Raw genomic sequence first — 16,516 nt, 5'->3', positions numbered from 1 at the left:
TCTTTGTCCTTGCTACGTATGCAGAACTAAACACACATCAGCTGGTGCTGTAAACATTTCAAGCAATATACCAAGATCTTTCCCAGGATGATGCCTCAAAAACTTGTTTTAAAAGAATTTTCTTAGAGGCTTATGCCTACTAACCACAAAATGGGAACTAACAAGAGAAGGAGAGAGGAGACCAAAAGAAAACACCAAAAGACAGAAGAAGTTGAACAGGAAAATTATTAAATCTCTCTCAAACCTGCCCAAGAAGAGTGGAATTACACGCAAAAATAGTCTCAGAAAAATTACTTGAAATATGTAGAGAATTAACAATTTTCCTTAATAATAGCAACACTCTACATAAACATTCATAGCTATAGATATGCTAAAAATACTACCCACAGATTAAAAAAAAAAAAAAAAAAATCACATTTCTATCCCTTACAGACCAGCTGCTACAGTTTACAGCTTCACACTAACAAAATTGAAGGGAAATCGTTTGCTCCATTTATGAGTCTGCAAAAGTCTGTCTGCATATGAAATAAACAGGGACAGCCTCTTTCTGGACAGACACGTATTCACATGAAAATATGGGGGTTTTTTTGAACATTTCTCTATCTAGAACTACTTGCATGTGCCAGTGCTGGGCAGAGATTATCACTGGGACACATGCTCAGTGGTGACTTTTGACAATAATCCTTTAGAAAGCACTGCTGAAAGCTTGACAGGTAAAGCTGCAGGCAATGGAAATTTTTGTGAGTTCAAATTCATATTTCAGTTCACACTAACTGAAATGAGGACTTCTAGGTCTCTTGTCTACACCAGTACAGCTGCAAAATAAGCTTAAACATTTTAGATTATTATCATTCCAGATAGGCGGAGAGAGAACACATTTCACAGACTCACAGCTTCAAGAAACAAACTCACAGTACAAACCTCTTGTTATCTATCCATTTGAATGGCTACACAACCTTCCCATTTCTTTCTCTCCTTCTGAGCTACAGTCAGGTATTGATTTGAAATAGACTCAGTTTTTTCATATTACTCTAAGATTTTATGCAAAATGTCTGGGCTCCATTTATAAACAGGTAGTTTTCCCATTGCAAAGATTCTTGACTATTTTGTGAATAATAAGCAATCAGATTAACAAATCATTAAGAGTCATTTGACTGCTCATTACAAGTCTCAACAGAGTGGTAAAATCATCCAGGAAAATATCACCTTAACTGCATTCTAGAAATATGTTCATAGACTGATCCAAAGTAAAAGCATTGTTTTATTGTGATATGAGGGAAAAAAACACCTAAAGCAGCCACTACACACCACAGACTATCACTGACAGTACAGAACATTCCATTTCAGAGGCCACACAATTCACAGAGTTTATAAGTTGAGGGGAAGGGTTAAAAATACCATTGAGAATTTTCACTTCTACTTTTGAAAGATTTTTGTAGACATTCTGCCATATTTTACATAAATTTATAGGTTTCTACAATCTAGTAGTAATATTAAGCATATTATTCTGAAAGAAATGAGGTACACATTTAAGTGGTTTAATATAGAGCAAATGATATCTGTTGCACTGCTTAGACTAATGTGATGTTTTCTTTATAGACTATCAAGGAAATTTTCCCAAACAAATCAGCTATTTTCTGGAAAATGCACTTTATTGTTATCTATCACTGCATCAGATACCTCCATTAGTACAGCAACTGCAAAAAGAAGCGACCACAGTCTACTAAACTAGAACTGAAACCTGTAACCTGTATTTTCTGTAGTCTCATACTGTTATTCATTTATTAAAAAATATCAATTACTTCTTTATTTATGTTGTGTCCCTTTAACTGACCACTCAACTATTAAGCTATGAATATATACTGTCATCTCTTCTGGGACGTCAAGATCTGAATCTCTTCTCACTTACATATTTTGCAAGAAATTTAGATTTATTATATAAACTAATTCTTCACGCATAGTCCAGTGCCCCCAGGTTTTCCAGGTGGATTCAGACTCTAAACTACAGTGTTCTTCCTTTCCTACTCTATCAGTCAGTGAAAAGATTCGGACTGTTTCTTTTTGTTTATATCTCCCATATGCCATATGTTGGTAAGGAGTATTACTTGACTGATCTCCAATAAACCTTCATGACATACATACATGTTTTTCTACAACAGAAGGAAGTATTGAAAGCAAACAGGCCCTTCTCCAGAAGCACTTACAGTCCACTGAAACATGACACAAGGCAAGTGTGACATACCAGGTGTACTGAAGGGCAAGCGGGCCAGCTGAAATTCATCTTGATCAGCACTGCCAATTAGAATGTGCCAACTCCCACTAATTAGCTGAGCTTGTAATTTTTCCTTAGTTTAATCACCAAAACAGAAAGCAGTACTTCAGACAACAGAGTAGCAAGTCACAATTACTGTAAGTTAAATGCATAAAGCATTACAGAGTAATTATAACATCCTTCTCTCTCACACCTCTTTTCACAAAGAGATACTTCAGAGAGAGAATTTCAGCTACATGCTTTGGGCAGGCAGGTATAGAAAGCACAACATTCACACCCCAGAGCAGCACTCAGTTGCTAGACCTCCATCAGCTGCTTTACTTCAGGCAACAAGTTTGCGTTTTGGGGACTTTTTTCTACTTCTTTTCAACTGTTCTACCAACATACCTGAAGGTGAAGACAGCGAAAATAGCCTTAAACTGGCACTGTAATAAAGTTTCTCATTGTTATCCCACATTCATTAGATGATCAAGCTATTTACCAGTTTTTTGTGTTAAATTTATCACATCACATAAAAGGATTCAAAACTTAGTTTTTAGGACCTTCAGCAGTAACATCAGCAGTATGCAGCATTATGTTACATCCTTGGCCAGGCCCTGCTTGCATGCATTTCCAACCTCCAGATATTTAAAACCTGAGACAGCAAATGATTAGAAAGCAAGGCAACCACAACCTGTTTGTGGTATGCAGTTTAGTCCCAGTTGCTGCAAGAACACCTGTGTTGTAGTACATCAGAATACAACAGGTGATCACACATGCAAATATAGAGCCATTTTTGGATCTTTTAACCCTAATAAATAATGTACCAGATTTTAGTTCACCTCCAAAGAGGGAAAGAGAATTAAGGGGGGGAAAAAGGTACACATACAAGGCAAGGAGAAGGTTCCTTTGTATTACAGGGCAGTCTATAGGAGATACTATATGTTAAAGCTCAAATATGCCATAATGGTAAAAAAGTAAGGTACATTTTTTTAAAGGCTGTTTGTAATAACTAGGTTTTGATAGGATTCAAATTAGTCTGACAACAGCCAAGCATTTATGAACTCCAGGTTTTACCTCAAAAGTTTTTACTTTGCTACAAAATCAAGTCCCAAGGAACGATGCTACATCACTAAGCATGCAGCATCCAACACTACTCACTGAGACAGGTCAGACAATTACCCAGCTGAAGGCCCTGGACTGATTTTACAGCCCGCTTGCTACTGAGACTGAATACCTATGCCCTGCTCTTCAGACAGCAAATTCACATGACCACAGCCCATTACAGGGGCAAAAAGAGAAGGCAGCTGCCACTGAGTGAGAGAACTTCCAAAGATAATTGCACAAAGATTGGTATTCAGACATCAAACCAAATGTTCACCTGTCCCCTTTTCCACACTCCAAACTACTTGCAGAAAAAATATTGAAGATGCTCCTTTGATATTAATCTAACCATAGCTACCAGGTTTGTTTCTTTTGAATAGATGAAAGACTTTGTAGTACATGTATAAATACTGCTTAGTTAGAAGAGGAGACACTCATAGAATACCATACAAGCAGCATATACTGGCACTTACATTTAGAGAACACTAACACACAGTAACAGAAGTCAGAAGACTTTAAGAGAGCAGCATCTGCTACGTTTTAAACAGCTATGATAATTCACAGTCACTCCTCTAAATACAGCACTCTGTAGAATTAGATAATGACATTTAAAAAATTCCAAGATCACAAAAAGCACATTCTAACTAAACTAAATTAAATTATAGTCCTGTTTTGTACCAAAGGGGTCATTTAAACTGAGTGGCAACTCAGCAACAATAGGCTAGATGCTGATTCAAGCTATGATACGACTCCTTCCATGTAGGTAAAACCTCTTAACAGCCTTGAACTTCCTTTGATTTGCACCAGCCTAGACTATGCCTCAAGGATTCTACACCAGGCAGAGACCAAAAACCTGCCCAGTGCCAGAAATATTAAACAGCAATATTGTGAAGCCCCCTCTTTCATTAGGCAATTTTTAGAGCTTTGAATGCAGTCAATCCTCAGTGTTACATTCAGTGTATAAAATCCTTCTCAATCATTTGTTTAAATGCAACCTCTATTTTCCTTAAACCTAAAAGCAGACACCAAACAGCAATGGCATTTTTTTGCTTTCTTCCCTCAAATCTTATCTGTCTTGCACCACCAATATGTTAAACAAAGAACACCTTTAAGCTATTTGACAAATATTTAAGACAAACATTCACATAAAGCAAGCTTTATGGCAAAGAATTGGGAAATTCTACGCAGTATAACTATGCAGCAGTAGATCAAGAAGATGTTTCTGTATATAATGTCAAGAACAGTAGAGTTTGTAATTCTCACACAGATACCTCAACAGATTGTTTAAAAGTCTCAGATTACTGATACTGTCATTTAGACTACCTTCCATCCTCTTGTTTAATGTTGTCAAATTGCTATAAACAAGTGGCACGTAAGAAACAAATCAAAAATTCCCAAAACATATAGAAAGGAATGACAACATTTTCCATGTTATCTAAAATCAAACTGAAGTAGTTCATTTTCTGAGGGACTTCATGCTTTCTAACAGTCAGCAGACCACTGTTAACACTGCTTGGGAGTCTCATTCTAAAGATCTCCCTGAGGTGCAATTTTAATTCTCAGCAGGATGCACAAATAAAGCCACTATAAGCAGACACAATGAGACGAGACATTCCTCTCCAAGTCTTTTGAGTCTTGCTCACCTTACATACTACATTCAAGAAAACTGGAATAAAGCTACACACAACAGACAAACTGTACTTCCAGAGTCACTATAGCCTAAATTTTTGAAGAGTTACTCATGACTTAGATCAACAGTTTTAAGGAGGTAATTTTTTCTGATAATTTAGTTGCAATATGTTCAAGAAACAGGATCTTCAGCCAATAGAAGAGATGAGGCCAAAAGTTACTGGTTAAAACAGATATTGACTACATAGTAAACATTTCATGCATTACTCAGAGTGCACTTAAGTGACTTCCTGCATTAGCAGAATGAACCAATGCCACCAGTTCCTGGTGTCATTCCCCTCCTGTTCTTACTTTCAGTTGTTTGACTCATACCAAGTTTTAGATATCTCCCTATGCTCACCATTAGCACATGTGGTGGTTTAGGAATGGTATTCTCAAATTTAGTAGTCCTTCTACAAATGTGTGTGTGGTTTCCCATCCCCCTCCAACTGGAGGCACAAAGGGCAAAGATCACAGGTTGAGATAGGAAAAATTTACTGGAAACAGCAATAAGATAAGAAAATGAACAATAATAGCAACACTACAATAAGAAAAGGTATAAGAAAAATAAACTGCTGACATGGAAAGCCCCTGACAATAAACAAATACCAGATCGGTCCATTCCCCATGTTTCTCGACCAGAATGAATCTCTTCTCCACAGAAGAGAGAGAGACTCTCATTCCCGGGCTCCCAGCAATGGTGTGAGGTGGTACAGGATAACACCCAGGCCTTAGCCATGCCCACTCCTGACTACTGCCAGGAGTAGTTCATCCTGTCCTGGCCAGAACAGGACAGCACAACACCTTCGGAATGAGAGGTGGGGTGGGGAAGGGGGTGAGGAAGCCAGGTATTTTTCTCCTAACAATTCTAACATTCCAGATGTCTTTTTTAATCACTATCTCCTGGGACATATTTTTCAATGAACACTGTACTGCTGATTAAATACTGTCCTTTGATACTTGAAATAGTTGGCTCAACTTACTTATTTAAATCAAAGTGAGAGAGGACTGGTGGTGTCAGGTTGCCAGTACATTTTACTGTATCCCAAGTTTAAGAAAATTTTCAAAAATGCTTTGGACTAAGAATTCTAGATCTTTGTAGCTCAAAAACTTAAATCAAAGTGAAAGTTCATTGAATTTTCCACTTAATACTATATAAAAAATATTTTAAAATACCTTGAGAGAAGCCCTTAGGGTTTATTAAATAAAAAACATGCTAATCTGGAATTCAGCACTTGCACCAGACACCTTGATAAATTAGAACCTCATGTACGCTATCTTAGTTTACTCACAATACACAAAACACATGAAGAGGAAATTACCTCTAGCTGGACTAAATGAGTTCTTATCAGGTTAATGTGTGCCTATAAATAACAGTGTAAAAACAGATTCATGAAGATGCTTCAAGAGGTTCTTCATTCACTACTCTATACTTGGTGGGAAAATTATTCAATTATAACGTTATCAATAGTCACTATCATTTTCAACTATGCTTCTTTACCTACCTTCAGACGTTTTCCAGCGTTTCCACAAATCCTCAATGGTAATATGCTTGTCTTCTCTGTGCAGGTGACTATGTTTATTTGAGGCATCCTTGTATTGCATGTCTTCCCTTAGAAACTGAAGAAAAGGGGAAAACATCATCTTAAATGTCTAAATGACAATTTCTGAAGATAAACTACACAGAAATCAGGTAGAGTCTTTCCTATCTCTTCTCCATGCAAGCAGCAGAGAATTGATCTGCGTTTTCTACATCAAAGACTCAATTAAGTTAAACACTCTTACAAGATTTGTTTTTCACAATTATTAAATCCTAGAAAAACTGATGATGCAGTTTCTACTGTACTAAGTTTACATTATTAGTATGCCTCAGATTTACAGTGATTACAGGAACACACCACACAGTCACACTGTACACATGTCTATTCTGACATTTAAGCAACTTCCCCTCCCTGAAAATAAGACCATGTAAGATTGAAAGTGTGCCAGTCATTTTTGGATGAGTAATGCCTGAATCCTGCCATACCAGTTAAATTCAACTGCCTGAGGGATGAGAGTAAGCTGTTTACTAAGTAATATTAGAGTCTTTTGATTAGACAACAAAAATTTGACTTCTATTCATCAAATTAAAAAGCAGAAGTCATCAGAGGGCCAATTTTCTGCTTGCTATTCATTCCTCAGTGGTTACACTCCAAGCACAGAAGCATTACATAAAGCTGCTTAATTTTCAGTAATTAATAGGAAGCCTTTTAGCAAACATTATAAAAAGGGAGATCATGCAACCATGATAAACAGAGCGGGTGATGAGGCACTGGCACAGGCACTGCGCAGAGAAGCTGTAAATGCTCTATCCCTGGCAGCATTCAAGGCCAGGTTGGACGGGGCTCTGAGCAATCTGATCTAGTGGAAGATGTCCCTGCATATGACAGGCAAGTTGGAACTAAACGATCTTTAAGGTCTCTTCCAACCAAACCATTCCATGATTCTGTGATACAATTTTATGATGGCAGTGCTGTATGAGTATTCCACAAGTTGCTACAATCAGTTCTCCAAATACAAACCCAAGAAAAGCCATAGAACTGTAAAATTCATTCTCTTTTCTTATTTCATAAAGGTCTACAAAATCTAGAATACTAGCTGGCAAATGACCTCCTGTTAATAGTGGAAATCTTTCATAAGCATCAGTCTGTGAAAGCCTTGTATGAACAGCCTCTGTGGGTGAAGACTTTAGTATTAGTATCAGAAAACTCGTATCTGGTACTAACAGTACCAGAAAACTAAGTAATCTTCCACAGTAGATAGCTTGCTTTCTTCACTTCGTGAAGGATAAAGCTGCTCAAACAAAGCCAGCTACAGATAGTCATGACAGCTAAGTCAAAAACCAGCCTTTCATATGGCTGATCATATGCCAGCACCATTTCAAGAGAGGCGAGGAAGAAAGCCAAGCTAGTGATGCACTGCAGAAGAATTCAATTCTTAAAATTTAGTCCAGGTAATAATTTAGGTGCAGAGCATCCTGCAAAGGCTCCATTTCTAACAAAGGCTTCATTTCTAATAAATCTAGAGATCATACCATTCAGAAACTGCAGGAGATACTGAAAAGTAGCCAACATTAAACAATAATATTGACTCTTAATAAAAAGAAACAGAATACAATAGCAGAAATGCGCAAGCAAAAGCTACCTACCAAAAACACCTACCAAATCTCCCTAACTAAAATCTTTTTGCTAGAATGTAAGGGAATGTCCAACTATGAATGGATTCAAGTTTCTCCTCTGATGGACTTGGGACAAAATACTAGTTGCCCTCCTTAAACAAACCACAGAGCCAATATCAAAACACTGACTAGATGTAAATCTTCTTTTATTATTAAATTTATCTATTACTTCAAAACTTTTTCTGACTGTCAGATACTAGCTTTGTAAAGCCTTTTGATTCCTAAAATAGCTCCAGTTAGCCCATACAAACTGCAGAAGCATTTTTAGCTCCTCTTTCCCATGTGTATAGGAATGGCAGAAATTGAGATATAAATGCACACACATGCATATACATGAGAAATATATGAGAAACTTATGAAATATATGAGAACTGAAAATAGCAGCCTGTTGGGGAAAAGACAATTACAGAACTTCTGAAAAACCATGGATCAGCCACAGTAAAAAGGTTTAAAAAGCACAGGACTGTATGTTGTAACTGTATGCAAATGTAAAAATAGTTGTGGAATATTCCATCATCCAAGTGGGAATTCTGAATATTTTCCATACTGGCAATACTATCACGAAGCTGGCAAATTCTACAATTGTCATGCAGCATGCAACAAAAGATGGATTGTCTTGTTCATTTCCACTCTATGTTTATTAAAGGCTAAACTGAAGAGCAGGAACTAAACAATAAGAAAAAAAAACCAAAATAATTTTCTTATCCACTAATGTACCCAAGCCCTTCCAGATTACAGTACAGTCTTACAGATGTAACAGCAGGAAAAAAACTAGTGTTTTCCCATCAGACTGCAAGTGTCTACTGTCAACTGACATCCCCAGCATGTATTTCAGGAACTTGCAAAAAAAACCATACTAAAAATACAGCAAGAACAGGTATTATATGTCCCTCTCTGTAAAGATTATCTTTTTTCACATGGGGGTTAAGGTAAATGTTCACTCTTCAGCTTTCTAGTGACTGATGTTGCACTGTCCTTGGAGACTCCAAACGCCAGGCATGGACACTGTTTTTCAAGACAAGCATTGTAGAGTGATCAAGTTGCTGATGAGGGAAAGAATATGTTGTATATATAGGCTTAGGCAAATTTTGCATCTTCTCAGCTAAAACTCAGATCACTTTTGTTTGTGCCAATTTGCTACCTTTTACTGACAGTTCTCAGTAAAGTCTTTAAAATATTGAAGGATGAGAACTTTTGTTCAGTCAAGGTGCAGTCACAGAAAATCTGAATTGCTGTTAACAATACTAGCCACATCGTTAGAAGTAAAGAAGAGAAGGAAGATGCCAATGGAAACAAAAAGCCTCGAGGGGTTACACCTCTGTGCCCTACAGGGACGCGGCCCGAGCGCAGAGCGCGGCTCCTCGGCAGCACCGCCCCTGCAGTTCCGCCGCGCCGCCCGCAGAGGGCGCGGCGCGCCCCCGCCCGCCCCGCTCGGCAGCCGCGGAGCCGAGCGCGCCGCCCGGGATTCCCCGGGAGACGGAAGGGCTGGGAGCGCACCTGGTCCACACCCAGACACCGGCTGGGATATCAGACTGCGTGCCTTTTTCAAGAGGGAGTGTCAACACAAACTGGAAAGCAGCTTGCAGTGAGTACGGCTACAGTAACAGTGCAGTCACTCCTCAGGGGCACAGACTGTACATCTATGGGAACTCCTCCCAAAGGAAAAGCCCCTCTTCTGTTCTGTCCTACCCGTACTGCTCCCAGGCCCTGTGGAAATAACCACGATGCCTTCCTCAGAGAGGTTCTCTGGCACCGCAAGCTCACCACACTAAAGCTACAGCGCACTTATCTGGAAAGAGATCATCCTGTTTCAGAGAGTAAGCGCATTCACTAACAAAGAGCTATGTGGTAACATCAAACACCTTTCTTCTATATAAAAGATCTTTGTTTCAAAAGTGGCCTAATACGGAAGTGCCTCTTTAAGAAAAAGAACTGAGACTTAAATTGAAGAAAGACAAAACCAGAACAATTCTAGTTAAAACGAGGATTTTTCTGTTCCTTGTCATGGCAGCTAATCTCTCTTCTGTTTCCCTGGTCATTAAGTATACAAAGAAAAGGTTAGAAAAATAACTCTAAATAGGGAGGTTAAAAGAATAAGCTCTAAGAAAAACACATCTAAGTATTATCTTAGCCAACATAATTACTCAGGAAGGAGAAGTCCTTTTAAGACTACAAAGTTGAAACAAAGAAAGCAGAAGAGAAGTTCCCTAAAAACTCTGTATGAAACAAAAATAACCATTTGTCAAAGCAGTTACTTCAAAAACAAGTACAGAATTAAAAAAAAACACCACACCTAGACTTGAAACTAGAGTTTTAATCCCAGAAGTACCGTAAGAGCTGCACCTCTACAAATACTAACATCCCAAAGTCCAAGGTTCAGCAGTGAAGTAACTCCAAAGGCAACTTTCTCCTGTCTGAAGGCAACAGGACCTGTGGAGCCCTGGAGTGCCACAGGATCATGTTCGCAACCACTTTCCTTCCTCTTCAGAAAGCCTTTAGTACCATAACTTTCACCAAAATCCAGTCAACTAATAACCAAAGACCAACCTGATACAAGACCACAAAAAAAGGGGAAAAAAAAAATTAAAAAAGTTAAAATTTCAATGCTGCAAGACACACTTGCAGGGCAAACAAGGAACTGCATATTTTCAAGAATGCCATCAGAAAAGTAAAATTAACTACGCTCAATAACTGCAGCAGGAAGCACTCTCAGATTGTTTATCATTTGTTCTGGGTGAAGGCTCAAGTTTATGATTTTCAGTTTCATCAACTTAAAATAGACCCTCTAACTGACAAGTTTACTTTAAGAGCAATTAGTAAGATCTCCTGGCCAGGTATTACTCTCACTCTTGAGCATCTGTTCCTCAGAAAGTGTTATTTCCTTCAGGTTTATTCCTTCAAAGGGAAAACTTGCCAAAGTTACAACTTCAGCCTTTTAGAACATTTCCTCACATCTATTTGCTACAAGGTTTGTGCAGCTACTGCAATGTCACACATACTGACTAAATTATCATGGCAGATGTGCTTTTAAAAGGCAACATACTATGGTTCATGTATGACTGCCTACCACACAGAAAGCACTTCTAAAGATGCTATAAAGTAAAATAAGAAAACATATTTAATAATATTAATAATTATTAATAAAACATGACTAGAAAAATGTAGGACACAGCCAGGAAACTGTTACCAAGTATATCTTAGGTAACCTACACATTCTACTGAAAAAAGTTCAGACAGCTCAAAACAAAACTGTAGCTGTCTACTGCAAAGTAAACTTTGCAATCTCTGCAAAGCCAAGCTAGAATTTCCAAGGGATCATTTCATTGTAGCAGGACTAAATAAAGAGGTGCAGACAGCTACATATTAGCTTAAGCAGGTCCAAGGAGGCAAGGCGTGAGGTAGGTCTAGTCCAAACCACGTTGGAACAGGTTTCAATGCAACTGTACCCATGGTAACACGTGCTGCCTCTCTATAGGCCTTCTTTGCACAGGCACAGCTCTGAACTAACACCATCAGTGTTTTCATACAAGACCTGGCTCCTTATCCTGCTCTGCAAAAACCAATTGTCTAGACACGTTCAGAGTTGCTTACAAAACTTCAGGAGACTAAAACACATTCTGCCCGGGGACAAATACATTAGCAGTTGAATGCAAAAAAATTAATTCAAAAAAGACCTCTTTAAGAGCCACAACAAATTAAGGGATTCCAAGTGACCCAATAGCTTTGAGGACAAAGGCTTGCTGCACTGGTTAGGAAGCTCAAAATTCTTGTTTGAAAGATGAATGTTTGTAAACAGAATGTCTTGCAAAGTGAGATGTAAAACACACTCAGGAGCCATCCCAGTGTCATGAAAAAACAGTTCTAATGTCTTCAGTTTCTGAACCTCTGCAGCACATATTTTTCCACATGCAGAATTTTTGCCTAAACAGCTGACACCAAAATATTAAGTTGTTTACAGAAATATGAACTCCAGTTTAAAGACTTTTATTACATAAATGACAAGGACAAAGCCAAAATACTAAGGGAATTTGAAAGGACATTTAACATCTTCCTGAGAGTAAATTTCCAGGGAACAAAATGAAGACTACCCCCATCAAACTTACTACAGCCGAAATGCTGTAACAATATTACCATTCCAGACCATGCTAGCTACTTTTCCTGCTTTAATCACTGTATAAGAGAATCATCTTCCCTGGTTTAGGCCATTAAAGTTAGATTCTATTTGATTCTTGCCTCCAGACATTTTGTCAGTCACTTTGGAATATCATCTCTCAGTTTCCAACTTCTTTGACTGTCCTGCTAAAAGCTATTCTCTGAGGTTTTCAATGCTGCAGTCTCTTCTTCTCCTTACTGTACTTTTTAGTCTTTTTGGGCAGGGGGGGTGCTGGGCAGGGTGTTGGTGGTTTGGTATGGGGTTTGTTCAGTTTGCAGGTTTTTTTATAAAGTAACAATTCCAGTTAACTCCTTAAAAAAATTTAAGCAAAATATGAACTGATTTATCCAGAGATCTCACACAAAACTGTACATTTGTGCCTTTAGCTTGGTGAGACATTAGACACACAGTAAGATACTAATACTTCAAAAACATCAACTTATCCTAGTACTGCAGAGATTCCTTGAGGAAATGACTTTATGTAGGACCTGCTTTGGGAAGTTCTTTGCAGACAGGAAAAACCTATGTAAATAGTGAACATACGATAAGTCTGTTTTATTGCTTGTGTCTCATCATTAAAACAAAACAGGTTCCCATGGTGCAGCAGATGCTTCCTGAGGCAGATAGCCTCCCACTAACACATGACTAAAACCTCAGTTACTAATACCACATTCTCCCCTTCAGTTACCCATTTACAGCCTCCCTCTTGAAACCAGCTTCAACAAATTGCTATCCTTGACATATCAAGCAATAGTATCAGCAGCTAGATCTGACAGGAAAATTCACATTAGCCTGACCCCATAATAGTAAGGGCTTTTTTCCTTCCTTTTCCCTTTTCTCTGCTGTACCATACCAAATAATATGGAAAAAGTAACTACTCCTTGCTCAGACTAGAGCTCCACTAACTTCCTTAGAAAACTTCAACAAAATCCCTCATGTTTTGTTGACTATTAAATCCCACACTAAAAATTTAGATCAGGTTTCCTCACATCAACTTTATCAAGGTCAAATACAAGTTTCCTTCCAGTCTGTACAAAGTACGTCCAAAGGTCTTCCAGTATCAGACAATTTTTGAGGAAATAAGAAATATCTTTGTTCAAAATTTCTAATATCCTAGAAAAACTCCTTCTTTACAGAACAGTTTTATGTGGGCCTTCACTTTACAGAGGGAAAACAAGCTACAACCTAAAACAGGGCATGGAAATATTAGGAAAAATAAACTGCGTGCAGATGAAATGTCTGGAATCACTGTTAGGAGTTAACTGGATTAGCAAATTAGAATAGTTAAAATAAATAGTTCAACATCTTTAGCTCTTTTTACCTTCCTGTCTCAAAATAACTTATTTACAAGAACTTCCTTCCTTGGTGTAAATATACCCTTGTAACACTGTTGTAGTGCTGGTAAAACAGCAGAAAGTTATTCTACTTTGTCACATTCTTCCTGCCAAGTAAAAAGCTAATGAACATCTAATCAACATACTCAATATGCTGCTCTTCAGGAGTCTTACAAGTAAAAACCATGCAGCATATAACAGAAAATCCATTCCCTGCTGTTATGTAAAATCCCTGTATTTCATGTAAGCTTTACTTCTAATAAAGTGGGGTTTTTAATTATCAGTCCTCATTCTTAATCAAGATAAGCAGCACTACCCACTGTGACAGAACAAAAAAAATCTGGGTCTGAAATATCAATAGGGCATATTTAGTACATATTCAGACCTAATCAAGTAACTATGTAACTATGTTGTGTAAAAGTAGATCTTTTAAGAGAATGGTAAAGATTTAGTGAAAGCACTACAGGAAAAACAGAGTTTACTAGCTGAACTTGCAATTAAACTGCATTTCTCATTAATTTCAGGTTTGAATTTAATGTCTTAGAAGAAAGCACTCTATGCAAATACATATTCATCACTGATTTGCATGGAAATTATATGTAGAAAAGTGCTACTTTGCAGGGAGTGGGTTATTAACTATTTCTGCAATAATTAAAAAATGAACTAGCAGAAACAAGGGCTACAATTAAGTCATCTTATTTTATGCACAATGCGTAGTTTGAACATATAGTTTCACTCATCTCTAATTACCCCAGCTGAACAGCATGCCTCACCAACTATTATAATTTCAGCCATTTAAACAGGCTTTTAGAGTAGCTTCTGTTCCTTTCTCTGGAACAGGAAGAAACTTAAGGTCAGATACAAAGATGGCCTACTAGAAACCAGGACAAATCTTCTGAATTCTAATAAAATGTTTCCAATGCATAAACGTTTCAGTATTTTAACTTTCTCAGCTCTGATGTATAAAAAATGCCGTACAAGAAAAATAATCAAAGTACTGGGAAGTTCCTCAGGAAGCTCACATTCCATCACCAAGGTTTCAGTTCGCAGACTGAACTGTGCCTGTCCCAAACATTCTGCAATAACAAAGGTAGACTATATGCATTATTTTTGAAAAGTCATGGCAGTCAGGTGAAGTCCCTGGTGATTGGGTAAAAGGAAACATCAATCCTATTGAAAGAGAGAGGAAACACAGACCTGAGAAAATAATGACCACTGAGCCTCACCTCTGTTTTGGAAGATGATGGAACAGATCCTCATGGAAGCAATGTTCCTGCACATACAATGAAGTGATCTGAGACAATCCAGCTTGGCTTTAGAAAGCGCAAACACTGTCTGACTCATCTGGTGGCCTTCTATGATGGGGTGATTGCAGTGGTTGATGAGTGAAGACCAAAAACAAATGTCACCTACCTAGACCACTGAAAGGCCTTTGATACAGTGCCACATAACATTCTTATCCTCAGATTGGAAAGAGATGGATTAGAAGGGCGGATCATTTGATGGATAAGGAGCTCCCTGCATGGACATAGCTGTCAACCATTCTATGTCCAGGTGAAGGCCAGTGATGAGTGGTGCCCCTCAGGGCTCTCTCTTGGGACAGGGGCTCTTTGATGCCTTCATCAACAACACAGACAGTGAGATCAAATGCACTCTGAGCAAGTTTGCAGATGACATGAAACTCAACAGCACAGCTGAACTAAAAGAAGGAAGAGATGTCATCCACAGGGATCTGGACAAACCTAAAAAGTGGGCCCATGAGAACCACGTGAAGACCACGGGCAAAGTGTTGCACCTGCACTGGAGCAATCCAAGACACCAGCACAGACTGGGAAAAGTCATTGAGAGCAGCCCTACCAAGGACTTGGGGGTGCTGGTGGATGAAAAGCTGAACATGAGCCAACAGCGTGCACTCACAGGCCAGAAAGTTAGTTTCATCCTGGGCTACACTCAAAGAGGAGTGACCAGCAGGTCGAAGGAGGTGATTCAGCCCCTCTACTCTGCTCTTGAGAGTTCTCACCTGGAGTGCAGCCTCCAGGTCCTCAGCACAAGAAAGACATTGACCTGTTGGAACAAGTCCAGCCAACCAAGACGATCAGAGCACTGAAGCACCTATCTTAAGACAGGCTGAAAGAGCTGGGCTGTTCAGGCTGGAGAAGGTTCCAGGAAGATCTCATTGCAACCTTCAGTACATAGGGGTATAAAATAGAGGGAGAGCAACTTTTTACACAGGCAGATAGTGACAAGACAATGGAGAATGGCTTTAAACTAAAACAGGAGAGATTTAGACTACGTGTTAGGAACAAACTTGCTCAAAGAGTAGAGAGGCACTGCAACAGGTTGCACAGAGACACTGTGGATGACCCAGTCCCTGAAAGAGTTCAGAGTCAGGTTGGATAGGGCCTGTTGATGCTCTTTACACATAGGCACACATCAAAGTAGAGTAGCATCACATTAAATTTGACAATAATTCATAACTCATTCAGGGAGAACAATCTTCCCCTAGATGTTATAAAAAAAGGATGACAAAACAGAGCTAGATTCTTCTCCCATTCACCTACAGTGAGAATGGGTGTCAGAACCACATGATAGTACTCTCATTTTTAGGGGACATCTTCACTGCCCTTAGTTCTCAAGTGTGTGCCTAACAACAGCCAGAAAGCAAAATAAGCAAACACAATGAAATTACACAGGCATTGCCACTCCTGCCCAGTAATTTTGAGAATCCCAATGGTAAAGTGAGAAATGCAAGGGCAACTCCTTTGCCAGGATCACCAGGAGCCTACCTA

General features: G+C 38.6%; 1 protein-coding gene across 3 annotated transcripts in view; it reads right to left on the bottom strand.

The window, feature by feature from the left end:
• STIM2 (stromal interaction molecule 2) overlaps positions 1-16,516 on the bottom strand; it is a 63,686-nt gene that overhangs the window by 11,017 nt on the left and 36,153 nt on the right. For all 3 annotated transcript variants that reach the window (XM_063401743.1, XM_063401744.1, XM_063401742.1), the window contains exon 3: positions 6,529-6,643. In XM_063401743.1, the coding sequence (XP_063257813.1) occupies positions 6,529-6,643 (115 nt within the window). The remainder of the gene's footprint in view (positions 1-6,528; positions 6,644-16,516) is intronic.

Source organism: Prinia subflava, chromosome 7 (assembly GCF_021018805.1).
Source record: "Prinia subflava isolate CZ2003 ecotype Zambia chromosome 7, Cam_Psub_1.2, whole genome shotgun sequence".
Lineage (NCBI taxonomy): Eukaryota > Metazoa > Chordata > Aves > Passeriformes > Cisticolidae > Prinia > Prinia subflava.
This window is presented reverse-complemented; position numbering and strand designations above follow the sequence as displayed.